Source organism: Wolffia australiana, chromosome 12, assembly GCF_029677425.1.
Source record: "Wolffia australiana isolate 7733 chromosome 12, ASM2967742v1".
Taxonomy (NCBI): domain Eukaryota; kingdom Viridiplantae; phylum Streptophyta; class Magnoliopsida; order Alismatales; family Araceae; genus Wolffia; species Wolffia australiana.
This window is the reverse complement of record NC_135846.1, coordinates 14,704,712-14,732,589: the sequence shown is the minus strand read 5'-3', so window position 1 is coordinate 14,732,589 and position 27,878 is coordinate 14,704,712. Positions and strand designations below refer to the sequence as shown.

The window sequence follows — 27,878 nt, the reverse complement described above, 5'->3', positions numbered from 1 at the left end:
CCTTCGCTTCCTTGCCGCCTTCCCGTCAGTTCTTAGCTCTGCTCCGGCGGGAAGAAGCATCGGCGGTGGGCGCAGAAGGTTACAAAATCGAAGATTTAGAGTTTTCTTACATCGATTCTTACATCGCGGACAATGCACTGGCTTTTATCTCGGAGCTTTGTCTCTTCTTCGTACCGTTGTGTGTCCCTCGCCGGTGTTCTACGTTCCTCGTTGGCTCGTCAGCTTCATTCTTCCCGAGCTCGTCGGTAAGTTTCATCCATCATAATCCTTGTTTATTTATTTTTTAAGAGTTTTCTCATTCCGGGTTTTGCTCTGCTTCTTTCTGGACGTCTCTCCATGTGTTCTTCAGTTTCTGGCTTTTCTGTCTTGTCCCAAAATCTTGATTTTTTTGGCGTTTTCTCCGTTTGAGGAAGCTTTATTCTGAAGTAGCACGACCTCTAGTTCATCTTTGGGTCCATACTGTAAACTTTATGTAGTAGGGGGCTAAAATGTTTATTTTGTTGAGATGCTTGCTTGGTTATTTTGTTCTGAAAAACAGGAATGTTCGTGCATTCCTTTTTTTGATGCAGTTTGGTGGAGCGAAAATGTTTGATTAAGTCGCAAAAAGCTCTTAAAGGAGTATCTACGACAAATAAAAAACTGAAGGAGACAATACTTCATTGTGAGGATGAAAATTCTCACATCGTTTGGTGGAAAGAGGTTTGTGCTGAAACCTCCAAGAGTAATCCTCTGTGTTTCTGCCCAAATATCTGTTTATTAAAGGGGCGCTCTTTGTCTGCAGAGGATGCAAATGTGCAGGAAACCGTCCTCAGTTCAACTCACTCAACGGCTTTGTTATTCTAATTTATTGGGTTTAGACACCAGCCTGAAAAATGGAAGGTAATCTATTTTTGGATCACATGTAATGTGCAGTGGCTTTTGAAATCTGATGATTTGGAAGTCACTAGCTGCCACCGTTTGCCGTTTTCCTTACGTTCTTACGTCCTCTCTATGCAAGTTTACGGTAAAACCGCTGGACAAATGGGAATAAAGACTCATCTACGTTGAGACAAATAGCTTGTAAGCCTAAACTAGGAAGGGGGAATTGATCGCGAGGCTTTATAATGGGCTGTATGGTTTATGTGGAAAGGAATTAAAGGGAAATACTCTGCAACTGGCTGAAAAAGTCAATGATATTCGATAATAGTTATGTCAGAGTAGAGTTTCGCGTCAATGGCTTGTCTTTCCATCGATCATTTGATGTTATCTTTGTCTATTACTATTCAGTATTATTTATTCAAAATCTGCATTATGTTTTAATTGTTTATGCTAGTTGTAGCTCATGGTTTGGGTGCGTTGATTAAAAAAACTGAGATTTTCATGGGATCTCTTCCCCACCATAAATATTGACTTGGAACTGGGAGATTTATTGCAGGGCCAACGGAAATCTAATTGGAGAGTCAAGGGGAGTAAAAGTGGCTTGAAAAATAGGAAAATGAGCGATAGGTATATTCAACGTTGAATTAATAGCTGGTTTGTTTTTGTCCCACTCCGATCTTTTGCTGGGATGCTTGTCAATCTTTTTAACCTTTTGGGCCTATTGGACCCAGCAAGGGCCTGTTGGATCTAGTGCTAGGCAGTTGATGGACTGTTACACTCTTAAGCGAAATATAGTTGAATTGAAGATCGAGAATATCCAACAAGATAGTAATATGAGTGGAATAGCGTCGAATTATGCTCAGATTGGGCAGCTCCTCCCTCCACGGTGAAGTTCCTTCGTGATCCCATGGCGGTCTTCCCTCCTGGGCGGACTCCTCCCTCCGCGGTAGGTGAGCTCCCTCCACAGCTCTCAGTCCCGGCGTAGCTGCCAAGAAGAGTGTCCAGAATATAATGTCACTTACCACAGGGTCGCTTCTTATTTATAGGGTCTCTGGCGACCCCCTCCCCTTTCTTTTAGTCAGTTGGTCTGGTCAAACCCCCGTTGACCAGATCTGGTCCTTCTCTGGTACTTCTTATGATAGTGCCTATCATGGACATAAGGGCATATGGCTGGATTATGGGCTGGACCTGTGCCTGAAGGGAAATAGAGGAGATGTTCCTGGGGTCAGAGAGTAGAATGGGAATGATTGGTGGGGTTGATCGGAGGAGTCAGGGATTGACCAGGGACAAGCCGCCTGAAGACCCGGAGAGGATTTGGCAATTGTGGGGATGGGGATCATCTAGAAGACGAGCACTGATTGGCAAGTATAGAGATCAGATTGGAGGGGAGCTGGCTGATGGTAAGGTGAGACGATCACGGGTAGGGCATCACTGAATGGTGCAGGGCACAGGACCGAGACGAGGAGGATCAAGATAGTGATCCAAGTGGCCAATCTTACCTTAATTCTTGACTGTCTCCTTAAGGGAGAGCTATATTTATATATAGAAAGGAAAACAGTCTAACCTCAAAATCAGATGTCTAAAGTGCCCCTAGTGGGCTAAGATGCCCAAGATACCCTCGGGGATATAAGATTGTATCAGCCAATGCTAGGTCGTGAGCTGGTCCTGTGCTTGACACAAGCTGGTACCAGGTTGAAACCAGGCTGAAACCAGGCTGAGACAGTTTGGACCCCAGGGTGGACAGCAGCTTGGGCTGTTGGGCTGGGTTATGGCAGCCTTGTTTTTGGGCCGGACCTGTGCTGTGCCACAGGCTGGCCCCTTGTTAGACCTTTCCTGAGTCAGCATTTGAATCCATACAGGCCTGCTGGGTGGACCCCAGTTGGACCGTGGCTGGACTGTGATAGTATCATGATTGGGATCCTATCAAAATTCACCTTGATTGATCTGATGAGCAGCATGATCCTTGATTTTAGGTGGATCCAGATGGATGGAGAGAGAAGGAAAGCAAGACCCACAGCAAGTCCCTGGAATGAAATTAGTAAAATTGTCCTCACAAGAGATTGGGGATTATATCGCACAGCAGTTTGACCATGGTTGGACTGAAGCTGGGCCTGTTGGTAGTAGGAAGTAGCTTGAGGTTGGGCGCCATGGGGCTGGCCCAACTTTGAATGGCTTTCAGCGCCTTCATTGCAGAGGCCTGGGGATTTGGACCTAAGTTCAATCGGGCGGTCTGTTGTGCACAAGAGGGGGATCACAAACCTAAGGTTCACAGCTGCTTGCCCCTTTGTGGATGCCTCCAGATAGGTTGCACGATAGCACAGCAGTGGAGCAATTGTGGTGTTGTGACAGTAGGAGGGGGCATAATGGTAATTACTTCGGCTGGGAATGTCGGTGTGGCGGTGTCAGACACAAGGAGACTGTGGTGGCTGCAGCAGGCATGGTTGCAGGCACTGTGGCTGCAGCAGATTTGGTGGCCAAAGCAGTATTTGCAGAAGACAGGCCTGTGGATATTGCGGCGGCAAGTGTGACAGTGGAGGTTGCACCTGCACCAGAGGATGGCCAGGTAGCAGATTGTATGGTGGTATGTTTCGAGGAAGATAGTGTGGCCAGGGACTCCTGATAGTCATTCTTGAAAACGACAACCTCCCACCAATTTTGCGCCCCCTCCAAACCCCTAGCCACATACAGCTCTCTGCTACTGGATGCGATAGTCAACAAGATCTTCATTCTATGATTTCTAAAAAATGTTAAGTGAATCAATTGGTGCCAGCATCAACACGAGTTTAAATTTTTTTCGGACTTCTGTGGCTCCTCCTAAATACTCTTCTGTTCTTCCTTCATTTTTGTTAAACTAGCTTCCATTACACCCACTTTGGATTCCAGATCTTAGATCATCATGTTTGTCAGAATCCTTTCTGGTATCATTGATATACTCCCCAATGGAGGTCCATCAGACTAACAGAATATTCATGACATTCTATAAAGGGCGGTGCACTCAGGGGGCAAGAGAGGTGCGGTTGACCCTTACTGGTGCTCTGGGCAATATGGCCGCGGAGGAACTAGGTTACAATGGAAGGGAGGCATTGGTGGACAGTGTTGTACCAACTGGGGCGAGTCTTGCCTCTTCATGGTTTGCAGGGCCGTGACTGGAGGGCTTGAAGGCCGTTTAGATCTCATGTGTACTTATTTATCATATCTATTTATCACATCAGGAGGGTCACCAATTTCGGGTTACCTTTGATGCAGATCCTCTCAAGATCCAACCTAGAAACTGATGTGTCTTCCAAGGAATGTTATAAATGATCTCAAACAGCAATTAAGAAGTTCTAAGGATGAGATTTGGGGAGAGGATACAGCGATGAAAGAGGTGGAAGTTGGAGAAGGTAAACTGCAAGAATGAAAAACATTCAGGGGGATTTGGGTCGACTGGCCCTGCATCCTGGATGGGAAGCTCTCCTATTCTCCAGACCAATTTCTCTGCAACAACTTCAAGAAAGCCCTTTCTCAGTTGATAGGCCGTTTATTTACACTCTCCTGATGCGTGGAACCCATGCCAGTGACGTTGACCATACACATCTTACCCTCTTGCATCAACCTTTTCGCATTTTTTCAAAAAAGTTGAGTATTCATGAGATAAACGAGTAGAAGGGGTAGAAAAAGAGGGAAATGATTGATACTAAAGAAGACATTTGATAGCTCGTTGCAGTACATTAAGGGGTATTTATGCCCTTTACTTCATAAATGTTTCTGACCGTTTTCCACCCTTAATAGGACCCTATCAACTTAATACTTAAGAAGACATTTGAGGAAGCTTTATTTCTAAATCCCATGTTTAGGAGAAGATGACTTCCAGTTGCATGTTTGATGCAATCTTCACATTTCCTTTTTCTTTCGTGAATTGTAGTCTTTGCCTGATGGGCATTGCACTTAATTTTTGGAAGTTCAGCGTAAACTGTGTATTCAATTGATTGTTCATGAAAGAATATTCCGTAGCTTTTGGTACATAACTCTGACTTTGATTAGCCCTCTGTAACACATAGGGTTCCATTCTGCCTTGTTGAATCATATTTATTTCTTATTTTGCTGTATCAAGAGAGTGCCTTCCTGAAGATGTTAGATATTTTTATGCTACTGATCATATTGTGTTGAATATTCTCTGCTGGAGGTGGATATAGTATGCTTTAAAGTTTTTTTTGTCTACCTCATGTTCGTGAAGTATTGATTTCTCTCACTGTTTCTTCTATAGCCTCAAGGATGGAAGTCTCAATTCGGAATTGCTGCAGTTTAAAGAAAGGTTCCCACGCGAAGTTCTGCTATGCAGAGTATGCCAATTGCAGAACCATCCTCTATTTACTGTTTCTTGCTTTCACTGATGTTTTTATATTTAAAACATGAGTTGATCAATGATAACTCATCTTAAATTATGCTCGGATGGGCAGGAAAAAGTTTTGGTTGCCTATGAAACGAACAAGGGTTCTTCTTTTCTTGTCTTTTGTGCTTTGTATGCCTATATGTTAAATAATTGTGAAATAATTGGTCGGAGACTATTTTTTTTTGAAGAATAGCTGGAAACTGCATCTGTAGTTTTATTCTATTTTCATATTTTAAACTCCTGAAAATGCTGTCCTCTCACTAACTTGATAATTATCTGTCTTAGTTCTATGTTTGACTAACTAGTAGAGTTCGTTTACAGATTTTGGACCCGAGGTGTACACATGGTTTGACTAAAATATTTGGAACCCAGTGGGCGAATTTTAGATTGACCCAAATGCGTTGAGTGATAGGTGGTTTGAATTGGGGGCGGGAGACCCTGCTCCACCTATTGTCCTGTGGGAGGAGCGAGTTTGGGAATGGCACTTAATCACTTTATGACCTTATATTTGGATAAAATGAATATCTATGAAGATTCTAGGATTTAAACTTGGACTATCACTTATCACTGCCCAAAGCTATCTAATCAGCCTTCCTCTGCGTGAGCATTTTGCTAGTGATTGATTATACGTGTTATTAATGTCTGACCTAGATCAAAAATCTTGCCATGCCCAGGTTCTGCACTTTGGGCCGGACAAATGTTCATTGGGATTGCATGGGGCTGTTAGAATCTTCGCTGGGTTTTTTTGAGAAGGCGATATTTATTAGTTTTGTCTCTTTTGATGTTTTCCAGGTTGGCGAATTTTATGAAGCTGTGGGCTTTGATGCATGTGTCCTTGTTGAATATGCCGGACTAAATCCTTTTGGTGGCCAGAGATCGGATAGTATCCCTAGAGCTGGATGCCCTGTCGTCGTATGTATTCTCTATTTTTTCTAGCTTCTATAGCCTTCGTGCCTATCGGTGCGGTTCTTTGTAGTTTTATCTTTTTTTGTGGCCATTTAATTTGAATTGTAAAGTCCAACTTCACGTCTCTGAATTGTTTCCGCTGTTCCTATGAAAGTCTATCTATGCGTCAGGAATCCATTTTCTATAGCTTGGTGTGTTTATCTTCCCGATGTTTACAATACTGTAAAACCCCAACTTCATGTCTTTGGATTGTTATATTCCGATGAAATGTGTATCGATACATCAATTAGTTTATGAACTACAACATCTACATGCCGGCATATTACCCACTCTATACTGTAACCTATGATTCATATTTGACTTCTGATCACCAGATACCAGTTTCTGGACTTATATCCTAGAATTTTGTCTTCTGTCGTTTTTGAGCTGAAATTTGAGTTTTGATTACTATGCCATTACCTTTACCATGTTTTAAGTGCCATGAGTATTAGTGTTTCCTATTATTTATATCTTCCTCTGTTAATGATCCCGATCCTGGTTTTGTATCTATGATTTTATGTCCATTATCTCTCTCTGTGTTTTGAGGTTTGCCGTTTTAACGATATATTTATGACTTGGATCCTGAAAAATCCTTCTACTGCAGAATTTGCGGCAAACTTTGGACGATTTGACTCGAAATGGATTTTCAGTGGTGAGTAGATCATGGATTATGTCGTTGTGAGAAAGGCTGTCTGTGCTCATCCTCGTATATTTGAATTTTATGAGAGAAGACTAAGTAAGAAAACGGCTTTGCAACTCGTTCAGCTGGGAAGGAAGAATCTCTCCTCTGTCAGCTGCACTCTGTCAAGAACATAAAAACATAAATTGCCTCTTTTCATGTAAAGTTGATCAAAAGGCAACAGTCGTGTAAAGTACTTGTGTTCTCTCTTTATTTCCTCAGTGTATAGTTGAAGAGGTTCAGGGACCTGCTCAGGCCCGTTCACGCAAAGACCGCTTCATTTCTGGGTATTTCATTTTTATTACTGTTATAAAACTGTATGAGAAAATATAACAACTTATTTGTTTTTGTGTGTGCCCCAGGCATGCGCATCCAGGAAATCCCTATGTGTTCGGGCTTGCTGGGTCCAATGATGATGTCAATTTTCCTGATCCGATGCCTGTCGTAGGTAGTATTATGTATCAATTTATAAAATGCCGTGTATATGTTTTGCGTGAGAGAGATAACACCTTCTTCCAGTTAAATTGTTTATTTTATCCAGTATGTGAAAAGTCATCATTCATTCGCTTTTTTATGACTATTTTGTCGCATTATTTTAATAAAGGCTACTTCTTTTTCATTTTTTACCATTGTAAGGGTCTAGTGGTCATAATATGTGGAAGAGGTGAGTGTGTCTTGCTTTCTGGGATATTGGAGTGACATTTCAAATTGGGAACGCGAAGTGATGATCTATGGACAAATTTATTCGAACGATTTCCACTTTAAATTCGTCTATAGAACGTTATTTTGGTTGAAACATATTGTTGAATTATTGTATTTCGATTTTTTCTGTCAATTTCTTATTCTCCTATTTTCCCTTTTTTTCTCCCCTCACTGTATCCATCTGTTATAAAAACTACATCAATTACTCATGGACCTGAGGCATTTCGTTTTCTACCTTCTCTTTCTCTTTCTCGCCCCCTCTTCTCTCTCTCTCTCTCTACGGTAATTCTACATTTCGTCTGCTGCCGTATCCAAGATTCAACACATTTGGTCCCCCAGCTTTTGTAATTCTTTTGTGGCGCGAAAACTCACAAAGGTTTTGGCTTTTTTTCTTCAAAAAAAGCCGCACAAAGGTTGCTTTACATTATTTAATCGAAGGCCTGTTGACTACAATTTCTACTGTGGAATTATGTTTAAGCATGCTCGATTTAGATGATTCATCAAAGTTTTTTAAGGAAACTCATTTCAAATTTTTTGTTGCTTACAACTTGATAGTTATTTTTTTCTCCTTGGAGAGGCGATTTAATCTCTCACCAGCCATCAAAGTTTCTCTCTTCCATGATAGAGTTCCTTTGACTGAACCGATCTTTTTGACTGTGCTCTTCAAGGAATCTCTCGCTCTGCAAAGGGCTATTCGATGATCTCCATTCTTGAAACTATGAAGACCTACTCCGTTGAGGATTGTCTGACTGAAGAAGCTGTAGTTACTAAACTTCGCACTTGTCAGTTCCATTATTTGTTCCTTCATTCTACCCTACGACGGAATTCTTCAGGTTAGACTGCTCTCAGCTCTTTATTGTCAATACTTGTAATGATTTTAGTGATTGTAAAAAAGACAATGTGATAGTCTCCCACATGGTGATCTATCAGAGCTCAGGAAAATAAGAAGAGGGAAGGACAGAAGAAAAAGGTGGGTCAATAATTTCCCAAATATCATCCTGTCTCCCTGTAAAGCCTGATATGGCTACAAGTCTCTGAGAACATTAATTTCGGGCAATACATAAAAGTCTTTGATTTATTTCAGGCAATACTTCTAGACAGGAATCAACATTGGTCGACATCAACTACATTGACACTTGTCGACGTTGATGACGATGTGACTGAAAAAAAACAACACTCAAAAAACAATGTGATAGCCTCAATGACGCCATTGTCATTAGTGATAATGACTGTGTACCACAGACCTTCAAACCATTTGTCGACGTCAGCCACCAACTTTGTAAAAGTGACATTAAAAAAGTTGTCAACCCCGTCAGTGTCAAACAATTTAGTTGACGATCAAGTTGATAGAAATTTTCTTTAATTATGAACGGTTGATGGTGATGATGGTAAACCATTAGCCAACATCATCATCACAGCTCAGTATTGTTGGAACCCTACTTCAAGAACGTCATTGAATGGTTTCCTGCTTAAATTTTAAGTTGGTCCTTCTGTGACAGGCCCTTTAAGTTGGTCTTTTGTTAAGAAACGTGAAGTACCAATATGAGATCAAGAAGAGGAAGTAGAGAAGAAGAGGAAGGGGCATCTCACGACCTTCAATCAAATGCCATTCAGGCTTATACATTACTGAACAGAAGATAGAATCATAGATTAGAGGATGGACAGGGCGACGGGCGGAGCCGCCACCCTGGGAGATGTATTTGAGTAAGAAAAGCCTAAATGAACTAATGCATTACACAGGTATTTAAAGGCCTCAATGTGACCGTTGAGTTCTTGACCGTTGTCCATCCCCTGTTGAAGATTGCATCAGTATACCGTTGTACCCCTATTATGAAATGGCAATGTGCTGGAAGCAACGGTTGTCCAGTCTTGGAACGTAGTCAACAGTTGCTTCCTTATCTGCGGAATCTTCAGATCTTGAAACTGGTTTATCGTTATCTGCTTAACATCTTTCCTGCGTAGTGCGACTCTATCTCAATATTTGTCAAAATTTACCCTTCTGTTTGTACCATGGTTTTACATTAACAAAAGCGTGTGCATCTGTACTTCAATAGAACTCTGACGTGTTCCTCTGAGGGACATTATTGTGACGAAACGTTTTTTATGTTGGTTATCCAGTTTACTCTTGGAAACTTCTTAATTTATGTTTAGAATTATGAGATCATTCAGATACTTAATGGAAGGAAAAAGGCCTAAAGTCTCTCATCGTGAAAGTTTCTAACCTGTGTGCAGAAAACCTGTTATACAGGAACATGCCGATGGGGGGAATTCGGTGAAGGGGGGTTGCTATGGGGTGAGTGTAACAACAAATCTTTCGAATGGTTTGAGGGAAGTCCTGTTGATGAGCTTTTGTGCAAGGTATTTGTCTAGCGATGGAATATTTTCAGTGTTTCATGTATTTTTTATATCGTGTTTTAAGTTATCTTCCAATGTCTTCTGAAATTGTCTCATGAGATGTGGTGTATGTGTTAGATCATACGGCCCAATAGTCATGTACTCTTGTATTAACGGGCCCATGTTCTATAAATGGGCCCGCTCATAGTGAAATATGACCGTTGATTCCAACGGTCATATCCCTCCAACGGTCGATCGTCACCCTCTCTAAAAGAGGGAAACATTGTGTATGATTAGTAGTTCGCGTAACTGAAAAAGATACGTTCTTTGTTATTGTTCAAACTTCTCGCTCAAGAACTCTCAGTATGCTTCTATTAAAGTACTCATTGAATAAATCACCGAGTGAAGGAATGAACAATTCATGTGATGAATTGGATTTGTTGTTGACCGTTGGATTGAATATCTTATTGGAGAAATATTTTTATGAAGGCTATCTTTTCTTTGAAGGTGCGGGATATTTATGGCCTTGATCAAGAAACGGTGTTCCGAAATGTTACTGTTCCATCAGAAAAAAGACCCCGCTCCATATATCTACCTACTGCAACTCAAATAGGTTAGTATCCAACTTTTTGTCCTTTCGTTTAGTACCGCAACCATGATCGTTTGCTGAAGGCACATTATGATAATTTTATCATCTCGCATCAGTTAACTTGCTTTCCTTGACTTTTGAAAACTTATAATATATCTTGTTGTTTTCATGTAGGAGTCATCCCCACAGAGGGTATACCTAGCTTACTGAAGGTTCTTCTTCCATCAAATTACACAGGCCTTCCCGTATTGTAAGTGAAACAGCTCGCTAATTTGATTTTCTAATGGTTTTTGCGGATGAAGTGGAGCCCACATTTTTTTAGTCCAAGGACATGTCTTTTCAGAGAGGAAATGTAGCAGTGATCGTACTCACAAATCATGAAAATTTGTTTGGTCTAGTTTAACTGTAATGAACATTAAGTGTCACCAGGATCTGAAACACTAGGGCATTATTTTTCAAAAATTGCTTTTGATTTTTTTTTTTGAAATTTTTAACTGCGATCACATGCCCATGCTGTGGTCACCAACGAGGACTTCCCAGGCGGTCACCCATCCTTGTACTGCTCTCGCCCAAGCATGCTTAACTTCGGAGATCTTATGGGATCCGGTACACTAGTGTGCTGATACTAGTGTTGCTTTTGATAAACTCGACATCTCATGAATCCAAAACTGATGCGCACATTTGCTGTACAAATTGAATGACTGTGCCATTGATTTTCGGATTCGTCTAATCTAGAGTCATACCCTTATTATCTCTCTTTTAACCTCGTATATTACTGATTTTTGACCGCCCCTTTATCATAATGTGCTCAGGATTTGGTAACTGACTTTTTATATTCTTAAGTTCGGTTACCGATGATGGAAATTGGTCAATTTTTGGCGTGTTTCTGCTGCCTGTTTTATTTCTCTATGAGTTTCTTTTGTGATAGGTTTTTGATCAAGAATCTAGCAGCTCTAATCCAGAAATAAAAGTTTGAGACATTGAAATTCTATCTGGAAACAGTTGCAGTATGCAGTGAGCCGATTATATTAGCAAAACATAGACATCGTATCATTTATATATTTAAACAGTCAGTGACATGATACCAGTCTGCTCATATGGGAAACATTGGTCCAGTACCGTTTCCACACCGTTTTACCAGCCCAAGCCAGGATACTCTCTTTCTCTCTCTACCTTTCCCTACTCTTACCTTCTACCTCTTTAACCTCTCTCTGTCACTCTAGAGACATCCTCCATGTCCGTGGTGACCCTGGTCCTTTGCGACAAATAGGTTGGATCTCCCCCGTCTACCCTCTTCTTGAATTATCTTCCCTCTCTTGTTTGGACATTGCACTCATAGTTGAGTTGGAAAGTTTCTTTCTAAGTTTCTCTTCACATCTGGCCAAGAAACCGATACATTTCAAGAACGTATCATTCAACCGTCATTTCCTTTTTTAATACTTAGGGAGATCAGTCTTATATATTTTTTTTGTCATACTTTTTCTATAGCTCCAATTTTCACATAACTTACATTAATTATTAGTTATTTGATGAATTTCTCAGATATTTAAGGGATCTTATTTTAAATCCTCCACCCCACGAAATTGCATCCTCAATTCAAGGTAAGTAAATCCATCTTTTTATTGATAGGCTTTTATTCATCGTTTGTTGTCGCTTGTGTTTTCTTTCCCTCATGAACTCGGGAATGAATTGGAGTATTTTGCTGTTTCTAATAGACTGGTGAATGAATATTTTGGTGACTATCTATTTTTTTTTTTGTGGAAAATTTTGTTGACTATCTAGGAAAATTTGCTTATTTAATCAATATACGAAAAAAGATTTTTCATGAATGTTAGTTTGCTGAGTCAACTCCTGATGATTGTTAGTCTGTCTGTATACTTGAGCCAAGTTGAGACGCAGCCAAATTTCTCTCATGTGTCAGTTTCTTCTTTACATTTTTGTTGTATAGTGCTGCCAAAACGTTGCTCAGCCAAATTCCTGTATTTTTAGATTATTAGGTGCTATTCCGCTTGTTTATGTTTGAATATATCTTAATAAAAATACCATGTTATGTGCGGAATTTATTAATTCTATCCCCTTTCAATTGTTCATGCCGTACTGTTATTGTTTACTAAATCTAACTTGTACATGTAGAAGCGTGCAGACTCATGAGTCGTGTGACCTGCTCGATTCCTGAATTCACGTGCACATCTCCTGCAAAGGTTATTGGAATTGGTGTTGAAATACCCGGCCTTTCATTTTATGTTGACTTTGGGCTCACTAAAGTGCATTTTGCAGCTTGTAAAACTTCTGGAATCAAAGGAGGCCAATCATGTAGAGTTCTGTCGAATCAAGCACATGGTGGATGAAGTTGTGCTTTTGTATGAAAACGATCAGCTTTATCCGATTCTTAATTTTTTAATGGATCCTACTTGGTTGGCTACAGGACTGAGGCTAGAATCGGAAATTCTGGTGAATTTTCTCCCATAATTGTACTATTCTAATTGAAAACCTAGCTTCGTTTTAGTTCACATAAGCGGATCAGGAAATTTAGTTAAATTATTGCCGTTATATTTCAACTAGTTTTATTAAAGGAACACTTTCACTTTCTGGTCGTGGTTCCTTCATCCTCAAGGGGGTTTTTTCATTATTGAGGCAAAAGTTCTTCTGGTCGTTGAGACAACTTATGTCTTATAGTTTCGTTTTTAGGTCAAGGAATGTAAACTCATCTCAACAAGAATAAGTGAAATGATTTCTCTTGACGGAGAGACAGATCAAAAGATAAGCTCCTTCAGAGTTATTCCAGCCGAATTTTTTGAAGATATGGAGTACACATGGCGAGGTCGCGTAAAGAGGGTTCATGCTGAGTTGGCTTTCAAGGAAGTAGATTTAGCTGCCAAGGCCTTATCTGATGCAGTAAGTGTTGGTGAACACGTTTTTATTTAGTCGTAACAATTGTTTGGGACTGAAATATCATGGGCAGAAAGCTAATCAAATTAATACTGGTGTTTAGATGCTCTCAGTATTTGAGACATGACTTGCCTTGTTCACCATCCATTTTGGTTTCAGGTCTCTGAAGATTTTGAGCCAATTATCACGAGGATAAAGGCAGTGTTGGCTCCTCTTGGTGGGCTAAGAGGAGAAATATCTTATGCACGGGAGCATGAAGCCATTTGGTTTAAGGGGAAAAATTTTATGCCGCTGGTCTCAGCAGATAGTCCCGGAGAAGAACAAATGAAACAACTAAAATTTGCTCTGGATGCAAAAGGAAGGAAGGTTGGAGATGACTGGTATACCACTCGCAAGGTTGATGATGCACTGATTCGGTACGTCTTCTTTTCTAGATTTCTGTATGATAGTTTGTGTTTGTCATTGCTGGCACAAAGGTGTTATTATCATCCGGACACAATATCTTTATTGTTATCCTAATTGCAGACGAGTAACGATGATGATCTTGTTATCATCATTGTCAACCTATGTTAGATAAATGACGAGGATGGCGATGCATCTTGTCATCTTGAACAAGGACAGGAAGCTCAATATGACAGGCGAAGGGTATTTGTCATTCCGTTGTCATTGTCATCCTCCTCATCATTGTCCACCGTTGAGATGATTATGAGGATGATGATTTTATAATCATCAACAAAGTCGTGGACAAGTGAATGACGATGATGACTTAATCATCTTTATATTTGTCATGGACAAGTGATAACGATGATGACCTCATCATTGTCGTCATGTGCGGAGGATTAACAATTAGGATGATCAATCTTTTTTTTGAATTAAAAAAGGGAAGACCACCTGGAACTTGGTGGTCAACCCAGAACAATTAGGATTATCATGACTCATCATTGTCATTGTCACTTGTTTGCGTCTCGGATCTTGTTAAAAAATCGTAATGGTTGTTAGAGTGGTTTTTACATGAAAATGTCTGGTATCTGATGCTCAAGCTTCCATAAAAAGGTTTTCAGTGATCAATACTTATTTTTACTCATGATGATTCTTTTTTTTTTTTTTGAAAAGTGATTTAAGGTGGTCACTCATGATGATTCTGTTTCATCAGGTATCACGAGGCAAATGCTGCGGCGAAGGCTGAGGTCTTAGAAATATTGAGAGGACTTTCTGTTGAGTTGCAGGCGAAGATCAATATTCTCGTCTTTTCATCGACGTTGCTCATTATAGCAAAGGCACTTTTTGGCCATGTCTGGTGGGGACTTGTACTCTTCTAGCTTTTATTCCCGTCTGATCTGGAGAGCTTAATTTCCTGTCATTTTATTTGATACTCCAGCCTTTTTTTTCTTAAAAATTTCGTTGGTTTTATTCTTGAAACGTCTATCCTTTTATGTCTTATGAATTATGCAGAACTCTTGAATTCATAAACATTTTATCCATGTTGTTTCATGCTCTTGAATTCACATGAAACAAGGATATGGAAGTGTTGTAACCTGGAAAAGTTCGGTAATATCTATTTGATTTGTTTTATTTAAGTGTGAAACGAATATATACCAGAACTGTACAAAGCAAACTCAAGGGTGTTTCCGCGCTCTTAACTAGACACGAAAGTCCGTTTGAGACTAAAGATTCAAGTCATCGGCTCTTATTTTCTTTCACAATTTGATTTTTCGATTCCTTTTCTTATCTTCTAGTGAAGGTCGACGGAGGAACTGGGTTATTCCTGAAATTGCGGAATTCTCCAGATCTCAGGTATGGCATTTTTCCCTTTTAAAACTGATTACTGCTTCTCTTTCAAAATATCTCATTGAAGAAAAAGTATTCCACTCATTTGATTGTATTTTCTTTGTTGAAAATAAAACCGAATCCTGGAATTGCAATCACGTTTCGACCTGAAGTTTTGAAGGAAAAGTTGAAATCTCTGCTCTTCTTTTTGAATTGAAGTTTTATCCATACCTTAATTCATATATAATAAATTAAAGAATACTCTCCGCATTTATTTTTTTTCTTAATTAAGCAGGTAACCTTACACTGCCGATATGTGACATTTAGACTTCTCTCTTTCTTCATCTTTTTAACCTGAACTTAATTTTGTTCTGTACCTAAACTGGTGCAGGATGAAGAGCTTTTGGACAAGAGGAAAATGGAGCTGATTGGATTACTGCCTTATTGGTTTGACGTGGCAGAGGGTGGCGGAATAAAGAACAACATAAACATGGAGTCGATTTTCCTACTAACAGGGCCAAATGGTGGCGGTAAATCCAGCTTACTTCGATCAATATGCGCTGCGGCATTACTGGCGATGTGTGGGCTCATGCTACCTGCAGAATCTGCACTCGTTCCCCATTTTGATTCTGTCATGCTGCATATGAAATCTTATGACAGTCCAGCTGATGGAAAGAGCTCCTTCCAGGTAATTTGTTTAACAGATCTTTGAGCATGTTTGACCTCGTAAAAAAAGTTTTCTAGGTATAGTAGCCCCCATTTTGGGGAGCTTGAATATTCCCCTCCAGGTATTTTTCTTCGCATTTTTGATCTGGCGCTCATGGCAAGAGAGTAGCAAACCCATAGGGGTATTTGCGTTATTTAGCCCGCTAGTTGCATTTTGATCTTTTCATTCAGGCATGGACGCAGGTTCTTATCAGCTAGTTAGTCATCCTGTCCCTTTCTTTCCAATACTTTTAGGGTCTACGGATAGAGAGGGGACAAGATGTCTTTCTTATGTGCCGACAGAAGTTGGAATAGAGAAAGGGGGCGAGGGGAAGACGGTGAAACGCCTATAGAAACAGCCAAATGTTCAATAGATCATAAATGACATATAGATACAGGATTGTATGGGTCGGATTATGCCTGGCTCAATACGACATACAACAGTAACCTTATGGTCTGATTTGGCACATGATTGTAACATGCTCATCATAATGTCCTTTCAGTATGAATACTATCCTCCCTCTTGTCTTCATTCTTGATCACATATTGGTTCCCAACATTCTTTTATTTTCAATTTTTCTTTTGGTCTCTCGATTAGTGCTTTAAATCTCTTGAAGAAACGTGATTCGTTAAGTCCGTCGGGCTTGTCATCTTTATTTCGGCTACTAAAGCTATTTCACAATCCTTTTTTCATCAGCGTCAGACCAGACCTTTTCGTTTCATTATTGAAATCCCCTATTTTATTTGTTCTTGTTGTCTCTTCTGGGATTCCAGGATTCAGCTTCATCTTTCATATTCATTTTTCTTCTAAAAGAATCCACCTTTATTAAGAGAACTCTTGGAATGAGCTTTTCATTGATGAACTGATGATCTTGAAAAATATGTAGGACTTCAGTCATCGTTTTCTCGAATAAACACTCGACTCAAGAAAAAACTCCTTGCTGCCTCTGCCAGCACCCTCTAATCGTGATTTTCATCCCTGCAGATTGAGATGTCAGAGCTGAGGTCGTTGGTCAACGGGGCATCCTCAAGAAGCCTAGTTCTAATCGATGAGATCTGCAGGGGCACAGAGACTGCTAAAGGCACCTGCATTGCTGGCAGCATCGTTGAAACCCTAGATTCCATTGGCTGCCTCGGCGTAGTCTCCACCCACCTCCATGGTATCTTTGACCTTCCGCTGACAACCAAGAACGTGGTCAACAAGGCCATGCGTGCGGAGAAAGTCAACGGCCGGATTAGGCCCACATGGCAGCTTGGAGACGGAGTCTGCAGAGAAAGCCTGGCCTTTGAAACTGCTCTAATGGAGGGTCTTCCCGATGCTATCGTCGAGCGGGCGGGCGAACTTTATCTCTCGGCCAAGAAGGCCGAGAATCAGAGTCAACGCGGTCAAATGGTTGATTTGGAGGTCAACGCCTTGTCTTCTGTGGAGTGGGTCATTAGTTCCCAGGAGACTTTGTTCGAAAAAGTGGAGAAGGCTGTCACTGAGATTTGCCGTCAGAAGTTGATTGATCTTCAAGTCTCTTGCTTGTACATCGGCGCGAGGGAGCAGCCGCCTCCCTTGACTACTGGTTCGTCGAGTGTCTATGTACTCTTCAGACCAGACGAGAGATTATATGTTGGGCAGGTTTGTTTCTCTCTCCCTCTCTATTTATATTTCTTATTCTATTTTGAGAGACTCAATTCTAGTTAAATCTTGGAGGCCTCAGGTCAGTAATTACACGTGATTAGTTCCCTTTCTGACAAGAACCATTTTCCTCTCTCTCTCCTGTCTCGCTCATCTCTCTTCTCTCCCCTAGTCTGGAAGAACACCCAGGTTTAACATAGTAGACCCTGTTGTGAGTTTCGGTGAGTCCGTTGTCAGACCAGACCTTCAAATCTCTCTCTTTCTCTCTCTCTCTTTCTCTCATGCCCACAACCCCCCCCCCCCCCCCCCCCCCCCCCCCCACACACACACACAAAAAAAAAGGAAAAAAAACCACTAAGCACTGTATCACTATTCTATGCCAGCAGTGACTCATTGCAGACTTGTCATAAATAGTTGTCCATCTCTCTCTCTCTGATACCTCCTCACCCCCAGCTCATTTTGTGTTCGATATCAGGGACAGGTCGCAAACTCAGCATAGTTGACCAATATCTATAGATCTCTGTTTCTCTCTCTCGCTCTCTTTCTCTCTCTTTTTTCTCTCTCTCGTTCATCCTCCCAAATCAATTAATCTTCCATGTCAGGGATGTATCACAGACTTGGCATAGTTGACCTTTAAGTGAAGCTATCAAACCCCACCACACACACACTCTCTCTCTCTCTCTCTCTCTTTCTCTTCCTTCCGCTGTTTAGTTTGGGTGCTTATTATTTCTGCATGAATTATCTGCGTCAGACATGTGATAGCCTTTCTTCCCGTCTTCTTCCATTTAATCCTATTAATCCTCAATAAATATCTATAGCGATGTACTTGTGACTCATAATGGATAATTAGAATGACAGACGTGAGCCTATTCTCCATCTCTTTCTCCCTTGCCTTAATTTCTTCTTTTTCTCTCTCTCTCATCCTTCTTTTATCTTCGTAGGCTGCTATTGAATGGCCCATGTGTAATCTTTGTAAATCATGGGATAACCTTTCTCCCTCCCACTAATACTTCTTGTCCTCAGTAATAACTCTGAAATTATTGGCCCCTTTGTGATCCAAGCTTGATTCTATGGTCAGAAGTACGGTCCATCTCTCTCTGTCTTTATTCTCTGCTATTTTCATACTTCTCTCTATATATTTTACGGTTATCATTTATTGTAGTCTTGACCCTGGCCACATCAAACCCAGTGGATATGCATTGCAATCTCTCCTTCGATCTCTCTCTCATATCATATCATTATATCCATCATAGTTAATCACCCCGCATTATCATGGCCCGTTTACATTCCTCCTCTGCCTCCTCTCTCTGATCCCCATCTCTCTCCCTTCCTCATTTTTCTCCACCTACTCCATGGCAACCCTGTCAACAGCTTTCCCCTTAACATCTTCCACTCATTCTCTCCTCTCCCCATCTCTCTCTCTACATGGGCCTACTGTCCCAACATCAGAGCTACCTTGTAACATCCTCTGCTTCTTCCCTCATCTCCCCATATCTCCCTCTCTTTACAGGAGCCATCACAGCCCTAACATCAGACGGATATGTAACATCCCATGCTTCCTCCCTCCTATCTCCATTTCTCTCTCTTCACATGCACCATCACAGTTTCAGCATTAGACCTTTCGTGTTCTATCATCTTCCCATCACTCTCTTCACATGCGTCATAACGGCCCCAAACATTAGCTCCATCTTGTAACATCTGCTGTCTCCTCTTCCCATCTCTCTCACTCTCTCTACGTTTCTGTCATTCTTTTTCTATCCTTTCTCTCATTCTCTCTCTCTATCTCTTTCTTTCTCTCATTCTCTCTCTCTCTCTCTATCTTTTTCTTTCTCTGATTCTCTCTCTCTTTCTCTTTATCTCTTTCTTCCTCTTATTCTCTCTCTATCTCTTTCTCTCTTATTCTATCTCTATCTCTAAATTTCTCTCATCCTCATTATCATCTCTATCTTATCTATATCTCTTTCTTTCTCTCATTCTCTCTCTATCTCTCTCTCTCTATCTCTTTCTCTATCTCTATCTCTATCTCTATCTCTATCTCTATCTCTATCTCTATCGCTATCTCTATCTCTATCTCTATCTCTATCTCTATCTCTATCTCTATCTCTATCTCTATCTCTATCTCTATCTCTATCTCTATCTCTATCTCTATCTCTATCTCTATCTCTATCTCTATCTCTATCTCTATCTCTATCTCTATCTCTATCTCTATCTCTATCTCTATCTCTATCTCTATCTCTATCTCTATCTCTATCTCTATCTCTATCTCTATCTCTATCTCTATCTCTATCTCAATCTCTTTCTTTCCCTCATTCTCTTTCTCTGTCTCTGTATCCATCTCTTTCTTTCTCTCATTCTGTCTCTCTATCTCTATCTCTTTCTTTCTCTCTCACTCTCACTCTCGCTCTCTCTATCTCTATATCCATCTCTTTCTTTCTCTCATTCTCTCTTTATCTCTATCTCTCTCTTTATCTCATTCTCTCTCTTTATCTCATTCTCTCTCTCTATCTCCGTATCCATCTCATTCTTTCTCTCATTCTCTCTCTCTATCTCCGTATCCATCTCATTCTTTCTCTCATTCTCTCTCTCTATCTCCGTATCCATCTCTTTCTTTCTCTCATTCTCTCTCTTTATCTCTGTATCCATCTCTTTCTTTCTCTCACTCTTTTGCTCTATCTCTATCTCTTTCTTTCTCTCTCACTCTCACTCTCACTCTCTCTCTATCTCTATATCCATCTCTTTTTTCTCTCTCTTTATCTCGTTCTCTCTCTATCTCTATATCCATCTCTTTTTTCTCTCTCTTTATCTCATTCTCTCTCTATCTCTGTATCCATCTCTTTCTTTCTCTCATTCTCTCTCTCTATCTCTATCTCTATCTCTATCTCTATCTCTTTCTTTCTCTCATTCTCTCTATCTTTATATCTATCTCTTTCTTTCTCTCACTCTCTCTCTATCTCTGTATCCATCTCTTTCTTTCTCTCTCTATCTCTATCGCTATGTTTCTTTCTTTCTCTCTATCTCTATCTCTATGTTTCTTTCTTTCTCTCATTCTCTCTCTATCTCTATATCCATCTCTTTCTTTCTCTCATTCTCTCTCTATCTCCATATCCATCTCTTTCTTTCTCTCATCCTCTCTCTATCTCTATCTCTTTCTTTCTCTCATCCTCTCTCTATCTCTATGTTTCTTTCTCTCTCTCTCTCTCTCTCTCTCTCTCTTTCTAAATTCACCATCACAGCCCCAGCATCACATCCATCTCGTAAACATCACTCCTCTGCATCCTCTCTCATCAAGCTCATCTCTCTCTCATCGCTGTCCCCCAACACCATCTCATGTAACATGCGCGCAGGAGGTTGGTTTAATAATCTGTCATTGGATTCTCTGCAGAGTGACGACTTGGCAGGGAGAGTACGCAGTCACCGTGGTGAGGAGGGCTTCCAGCAGGCCACATTCTTGTACCTTCTTCTGCCTGGTAAGAGCCTGGCCACCCAACTTGAAACTCTTCTCATTAACCAGCTTCCTCGTCTCGGCTTCCGCCTGGCCAACGTCGCCGACGGCAAACATCGCCATTTCGGTACTCTCAACCTCTCTCTAGACACCCTGACCCTGCAGCCATGAACACCACAGTCTCTCTCTCTTTCTCTCTCTCTCTCTCTCTTCATCTCTCCTCCTGCATATAAGCTGAATTGGCCACCCTTTTTTTGCAGCAACTCTTACATAGAGATGGTCATGTTTCTCTCTCTCTCTCTCTATCTCTGTGGAAGAACAGGGAAAACTGTGTAAAGATTGCAGCTTTTTTGAAAACCCATGTGGTCTGTTGGGAGACGCTTGGTGGGTATTTGATATATCTCTCTAGAACCAGCTCCTTCTCTCTCTATCTGTGCTATCTCTCTCTCCCCCCCTCAATCTCTCTCTCTCTCTATCTGCGTTATCTCTCTCTAAACCTCTCCTTTCTCTCTATCATTGTTTCCTCTCTCTCCCCCCCCTCTCTCTATCTGTGTTGTCTCTCTCTCTCTCTATCATTGTTTCCTCTTCCCCCCTCTCTATCTGTGTTGTCTCTCTCTCTCTCTCTCAACCTCTCCTCTCTCTCTATCATTGTTTTCTCTCTCCCCCCTCTCTCAATCTCTCTCTCTTTCTCTCTGTGTTGTCTCTCTCGCTCTCTCAATTACTCTCTCTCTATCTGTGCTCTATCTCACTCTCCCCCTCTCTCAGTCTCTCTCTCCCTCTCTTGATCTCTATCTCTCTCTCTATCTGTGTTCTCTCTCACTCTCCCTCTCAGTCTCTCTCTGTTCTCTCTCTCCGTCTCTCAATCTCTCTCTCTCCCTCTCTTGATCTTTTTCTCTAACTATGTTCTCTCACTCTCCCCCTCTCTCAGTCTCTCTCTCTCTCTCTCCCTCTCTTGATCTTTTTCTCTAACTGTGTTCTCTCACTCTCCCCCTCTCTCAGTCTCTCTCTCTCTCAATATCTCTCTCCGTCTCTTGATATCTCTCTCTCTAACTGTGTTCTCTCTCTCTGTCCATCTCTCAGTCTCTCTCTCCGTCTCTTGATCTCTATCTCTCTCTCTCTATCTGTGTTCTCTCTCACTCTGTCCCTCTCTCAGTCTCTCTCTCCCTCTCTTGATCTCTCTCTCTATCTGTGTTCTCTCTCACTCTGTCCCTCTCTCAGTCTCTCTCTCCCTCTCTTGATCTCTCTCTCTCTGTGTTCTCTCTCACTCTGTCCCTCTCTCAGTCTCTCTCTCTGTTCTCTCTCTCAATCTCTCTCTCCCTCTCTTGATCTCTCTCTAACTGTGTTCTCTCTCTCCACCTCTCTCAGTGTCTCACTCTCTCTCCCTCTCTCAATTTCTTTCTCTCCCTCTATCTCCCCCTCTCTTTCCCTATCTGTGTTCTCTCTCATTCCCCCTCTCTTAATCTATCTCAATCTGTGTTCTCTCTCTCTCTCTCTCTCCCTTTCACTCTCTCTCTCTTCCTATGTCTGTTCTCTCCCTCTCTCTCCTTTTATCTCTCTCTCTCTCCGTCTTTCTCTCTCTCTGTCTGTGTTGTCTCTCTCCCCCCCTATCTTTCTCAATATCTCTTTCTCTCTCTCACCTCTCATCCTCTCTCTCCCTCATATTTTTCTCAATATCTCTCTAACTCTCTCTCTGTGCTCTCTCTCCCTCTGTGTAAAGACAGCACCTTTTGTAATGGTACACAAGGTGGGTATCCGTGATATCTCTCTCTCTACACTTTGGCTGATGTCTCTCTCTACATCTCTCTCATGCCCCATCTCTCTCTCCATTCACCCCAATCGAAGATAAACGGTAACCTCTCCCCTTCATGGGTTAAAACTTTGTCGCATAAATATTTTGGGAATCGCTCTGGCGCTTTATTTTATACAATTAATATTTTTTTAATGCCGCAGTAATTTATATTAATTGCGAGAAATTCCAATGGCCCGTAAACCCGAGGCAGTAATGTCACCCCCGGTGACCACACCGCAATTAAGGCCCAAGTCTGCGTGCGTGACCCGCTGACGTGGCCAGTTCCCATTGGTAACGCTTGAGAATCACGTGACATGCTTTCTCACGTGACCCCCAAACCCCCTCTTGCAAGTTGTCATACCCGCCAACTCTTCGCCATTTCCTCTCCGGCGAAATCTCCGGCGAGAGCGAACGATCTTCGGTATGTTTCAATTTTGATTCACAGATCTCTTCTAGTTAGTGATCTTGATCGTCTGTTTCTCTCGAATTTGGAATTTCTTTTGATTATGGCGTGGATCTCCTGCTCCGTATGTAGAAATTTTGAATTCGGGACTAGGTTTGGGGCGCCAATTTCGGGATTTCTTAAAGAATCTTGCTAAAATCGGAGGATTCTTTCCAATTTCGGATCCGCTGTGGCTGGGGAGGTGCGTCCACGGCTGTTTATATGCGGAGTCTTGCTAGAAGTTGTCGACGCTGGTGAGTTTTAGAATGGTGTTCTCGTGGACGGCTTCGACGAACGGCGGACCTTCTGATTTGCTTCTTGTTTTGTTTTCTAAGATCTCAGGAGTCGGGATTAGTGATCTTCGGCGCGTGAATCCGGCGTTCGGATGCGCGAGGAGGATCATCAATGTCGTCGACTTGAACGCCGGCATGGCAGAGTCGTGGAATCCTCGCGGTAATTGAGTTTATCGATCTTGTTCTTGATTCTACAATTTTAGGCGTCATGGTCTCATCACCAATCCTCTCTAATTTTGGCCTTATGATCCGTAATTTGATCTCGTACCGAAGCTCAAATTTTCGCTGGGATATCAAAAATTTCGGCATCATGATCTAATATTGATCATGTGACTGATCTCCAAATCTTCGCTAGGTTATCTAAATTTTTGTTATTATGATATCGTTACTGGTCCTCAAGTCTTCTCAGGATTATCTGAATTTTCGGTATCATGATCCATTAAGCTCTCCTTGCCAATTCTAAATCTTCTCTTGGTTATCAAATTTTTGGCATCATGATCAAATTAGATCTCGTAACCGATTCTTATCTCTTCTCTTGGTTATCAAATTTCTGGCACCATGATCCAAAAGTTGATCTCTTTACTGATCCTCAAATCTTTGCAAGGTTTTCTAACTTTGAGACATGATGATCAAGTAATTGATCATCAAATACGAATTCCCAATGTCTGCTAGGTAATCAAAACTTTCGGCATCATGGTCGATTAATTGATCTCTCTACCGATCCTCAAATCTTCGCAAGGTCTAGAAAATTTGGGCATCATGAGCAAATAATCGACTCTCATCACCAATCCTCAAATCTGCGCTACGTTTTCCAAAATTTTCGCATCATGATCAAATAGTTGATCTTCTCTAGATAACAAATATTAAGAACCATTTTCAAAAAAATCATCTCACCGCCGATCATCAACCGTATTATGATTTTCCAAAATTAAGAACTATGTCCCGATGAAAAGATCACAAATTTCGCCTGATTTCGCCAAAAATGCACAGACTTCCCATTCCATGACGACCCGCCGGAGATCATGCGCGGAGAATCAGACGCGATGGCATCAAAGATCGATCGAGAACCGGTAAGAACAACCTCTCATTAATCGAAAAACTCCTATCCTAACCTCGAAAAAAATCTCTCCAGCGGAGCAGAATTCCTATCACGGCGAAGCTGATGGGTCTCGAAGATCCGTCGCCGTCTCTGGCGGAGATGGATCGAAAGCCGGAGCGGCTGCTCCTGGAAGTTCTCGGCGCGAACAGAGATGTTCTTCTGAGGTTCGTGGAGGATCGGAAACCGCCGTCGCTGAAGATCTTGAGATCGATTCTTGAAGAAGGGGGGAGGCCGTCTCCGCCGACGAGGATCGTGGTTTTGAAGCCGGGGAGGTGCAAGGCGAAGGAAGAACAAGAACAAGAACACGAACAAGAACAAGAACAAGAACAAGAACAAGAACAAGAACAAGAACAAGAACAAGAACAAGAACAAGAACAAGAACAAGAACAAGAACAAGAACAAGAACAAGAACAAGAACAAGAACAAGAACAAGAAGAAGGGGAAGAAGGGTGGGGGAAGAGTAGAAGAAGGGGGAGGAGGGGAGAGGAGGGGAAGAGGAGGTTGTCGGAGAGGGTGTCGATGGTGGCGTCGAGGGAGGGGGAAGAAGGAGAGAGATGGAGGAGTTTGGGGGAGGTTCTTGCGATGGGGGAAGAGGGAAGGAGAGGGGAGGGGGAGGGGGAGAGAAGAGGTGGGGAGAAGATGGGTGTTTGGGGGAAGGTCTCAAGCTTGGTTTTAAATCGCATCAGGAGGAAGAACAAGTCTGGCGGCTCCTCCTCTTCTTCCTCTCCCAAGGTTTGCTCTCTCTCTCTCTCTCTCTCTCTCTCTCTCTCTTTCTCTCTCTCTCTTAACTCTCTTTTGTTCTCTGTCTGCGTCTCTCCTCTCTCCCTGTCTCTTTCTCTCTCTTCTTCCCTGTCTCCCTTTGTCTTTCCTCTCTCTCTCTCTGTTTCTTTCTCTCTCTTCTTCCCTGTCTCCCTTTGTCTCTCCTCTCTCTCTCTGTCTCTTTCTCTCTCTTCTTCCCTGTCTCCCTTTGTCTCTCCTCTCTCTCTGTCTCTTTCTCTCTCTTCTTCCCTGTCTCCCTTTGTCTCTCCTCTCTCTCTGTCTCTTTCTCTCTCTTCTTCCCTGTCTCCCTTTGTCTCTCCTCTCTCTCTCTCTCTTTCTCTCTCTTCTTCCCTGTCTCCCTTTGTCTCTCCTCTCTCTCTCTCTCTGTCTCTTTCTCTCTCTTCTTCCCTGTCTCCCTTTGTCTCTCCTCTCTCTCTGTCTCTTTCTCTCTCTTCTTCCCTGTCTCCCTTTGTCTCTCCTCTCTCTCTGCCTCTTTCTCTCTCTTCTTCCCTGTCTCCCTTTGTCTCTCCTCTCTCTCTCTCTCTGTTTCTTTCTCTCTTTTCTTCCCTGTCTCCCTTTGTCTCTCCTCTCTCTCTCTCTCTGTTTCTTTCTCTCTTTTCTTCCCTGTCTCCTTTGTCTCTCCTCTCTCTCTCTCTCTGTCTCTTTCTCTCACTTCTTCCCTCTCTCCCTTTGTCTCCCCCCTCTTTCTCTGTCTTTTTCTTGTTCCCTCTCTCCCTTTTTCTCTCCTCTCTCTCTTCTTCCCTGTCTCCCTTTGACTCCCCTCTCTTTCTGTGTCTCTCTCCTTCCCTCTCTCCCTTTGTCTCTCCTCTCTCTCTTCTTCCCTGTCTCCCTTTGACTCCCCTCTCTTTCTGTGTCTCTCTCTTCTTCCCTGTCTCCCTTTGACTCCCCTCTCTTTCTGTGTCTCTCTCTTCTTCCCTGTCTCCCTTTGCCTCTCCTCCCTTTCTGTGTCTCTCTCTTCTTCCCTCTCTCCCTTTGTCTCTCTCTCTCCTTCCCTCTCTCCCTTTGTCTCTCTCTCTCCTTCCCTCTCTCCCTTTGTCTCTCTCTCTCCTTCCCTCTCTCTGTCTCTCCTCTGTGTGTGTGCCTCTCTCTCTCCTTCCTCTCTCCCCTTATCTCTCATTCTCTCTCTCTTCTCTCCTTCCTCTCTCCCCTTTTCTCTCATTCTCTCTCTCTTCTCTCCTTTCTCCCTTTGTCTCTTCTTCCCTCTCTCTTCTCTCCTTTCTCCATTTGTCTCCCCTTCTCTCCTTTTGTCTCTCCTCTCTCTCCGTCTTCCCTCTTTCCCTTAGTTTCTCCTCTTTTCCTACTCTTTCTCTCTCACCCTGTCTCTCTTCCCTCTCTCTGTCTCTCTCACTCTTTCTTTCTCTCCCTTGTCTCTCCTCTCTCACTCTTTCTCTCTCTCTCTCTCACTCTCTGTATCTATCTCTCTCTCCTGCCTCTCTCCTCTCTGTATATATCTCTATTTCTCTCCCTTGTCTCCCTTGTCTCCCCTCTTTCACTCTCTCTCACTCTCTGTCTCTATCTCTCTCCCTTGTCTCTCCTGTTTCAATCCCTGTCTCTCTCCCTCCCCTTATCTCTCTATCTATCTCTCTCCCTCTCCCTCCCCCTCTTCCTATCTCTCCTTCCGTCGGTTGTCTATCTTTCTCTCACTAAACTGCGTTCTCTGCGGACAGAGAGGGACTTCATGGGTGGAGGAACAAGACCAGCCAAGCCCAGTGTCCGTTCTCGAAGCAAATCTAGAAGACGACGCCGTCAGCAGCCCCTCTCCGCGATTCTCGGAGACCAATCGTAAGAAAATATTTTTTTCTAAAACAAATTCCAAAAAAACAAAAAAATACATTTTTTTTTACGACTCCAGATCTGATATCGAGATCGCCGCCGATATGCTCCATCGCCCGCGGCGGCGGCGCCGCCACGGCGGAGGAGCAGCGCCGCCAGGTGGAGAGCTTGCTCGCCTCGGCGGGTTTCGAGGAGGCGACTTCCTGGCGGGAAGCCCTTGCCAGGTGGCACGCCGTCGACCCTCGGATGAGCGTGGACGGCGGAGACTCGTCGCTCCGGCTGATCGCCGACGCCGTGGACGAGGCCATCCAGGAAGCCGTCGCCGGCAGCGGCGGCGGCGTGCGGTTCAGGGAGCGGATTCTTTGCCACGTGTACGGCTGGATCGATGGCAAAGCCGAGATGGACGGCGAGGATTGGAAGAAGGCGTTGATGGCGGCGGCGGCGGAGATTCGGCGCGGGATCGAGGACGAGGTGATGAACCTGCTCGTCGAAGAAGCCGTGGCTGACGTCATCACCCGTTGATGGCGTCGTGATAATGACCTCATCGTACACTGCTTGGAGCTTCGCCACGTGTAAGGTTGGATCGATGGCAAAGCTGGGGATTGGAAGAAGGCTTCGATGGATGGCGTGATTGGCGGCGGATCGAAGACGAGGTAGTGAACCAGCTCGTCATAGAAGCCGTGGCTGACGTCATCACCCGTTGATGGAGTCGTAATAATGACGTCATCATACACCGATTGGAGCATCGCCACGTGTACGGTTGGATCGATGGCAAAGCTGAGGATTGGAAGAAGGC

The 27,878-nt window shown here is 42.6% G+C and overlaps 2 protein-coding genes and 1 pseudogene across 4 annotated transcripts in view; 2 read left to right on the top strand and 1 right to left on the bottom strand.

Annotated features, from left to right (window-relative positions):
* Window positions 1-4: 4 nt before the first annotated feature.
* On the top strand, window positions 5-24,624 carry MSH1 (MUTL protein homolog 1). 3 transcript variants are annotated; one of them, XR_013583357.1, is made up of 27 exons: window positions 5-245; window positions 570-699; window positions 782-879; window positions 5,105-5,180; window positions 6,023-6,142; window positions 6,780-6,827; window positions 7,077-7,141; window positions 7,217-7,302; window positions 8,225-8,389; window positions 9,805-9,914; window positions 10,398-10,503; window positions 10,654-10,729; window positions 12,022-12,080; window positions 12,613-12,680; window positions 12,757-12,930; window positions 13,168-13,374; window positions 13,528-13,784; window positions 14,522-14,665; window positions 15,105-15,162; window positions 15,527-15,823; window positions 16,826-17,464; window positions 20,847-21,290; window positions 22,624-23,116; window positions 23,231-23,391; window positions 23,473-23,590; window positions 24,421-24,500; window positions 24,563-24,624. XR_013583357.1 is itself a non-coding variant. In XM_078584449.1 (22 exons), the coding sequence occupies exons 1-22, from the start codon at window positions 133-135 to the stop codon at window positions 21,075-21,077; spliced, it is 3,327 nt and encodes a 1,108-aa protein (XP_078440575.1). In that variant the 5' UTR covers window positions 5-132; the 3' UTR covers window positions 21,078-21,308. The 3 variants fall into 3 exon arrangements, 2 of the variants coding, with proteins under 2 accessions (XP_078440575.1, XP_078440576.1); XM_078584449.1 differs by lacking the exons at window positions 22,624-23,116; window positions 23,231-23,391; window positions 23,473-23,590; window positions 24,421-24,500; window positions 24,563-24,624 and having other exon boundaries at window positions 20,847-21,308; XM_078584450.1 differs by lacking the exons at window positions 5-245; window positions 22,624-23,116; window positions 23,231-23,391; ... (1 more) ...; window positions 24,421-24,500; window positions 24,563-24,624 and having other exon boundaries at window positions 660-699; window positions 5,905-6,142; window positions 20,847-21,308.
* On the bottom strand, window positions 10,999-11,110 carry LOC144710765 (5S ribosomal RNA; annotated as a pseudogene).
* A 472-nt stretch (window positions 24,625-25,096) lies between the features above and the next one.
* The window catches only part of LOC144710634 (uncharacterized), a 3,337-nt gene continuing 555 nt past the window's right edge, over window positions 25,097-27,878 (top strand). Inside the window, exons 1-3 of the mRNA XM_078584451.1 lie at window positions 25,097-25,261; window positions 26,977-27,091; window positions 27,162-27,878. The exon at window positions 27,162-27,878 is cut by the window's right edge and continues 555 nt beyond it. Coding sequence (XP_078440577.1) covers window positions 25,112-25,261; window positions 26,977-27,091; window positions 27,162-27,604 — 708 coding nt within the window. The 5' untranslated portion in view covers window positions 25,097-25,111 and the 3' untranslated portion in view covers window positions 27,605-27,878. The remainder of the gene's footprint in view (window positions 25,262-26,976; window positions 27,092-27,161) is intronic.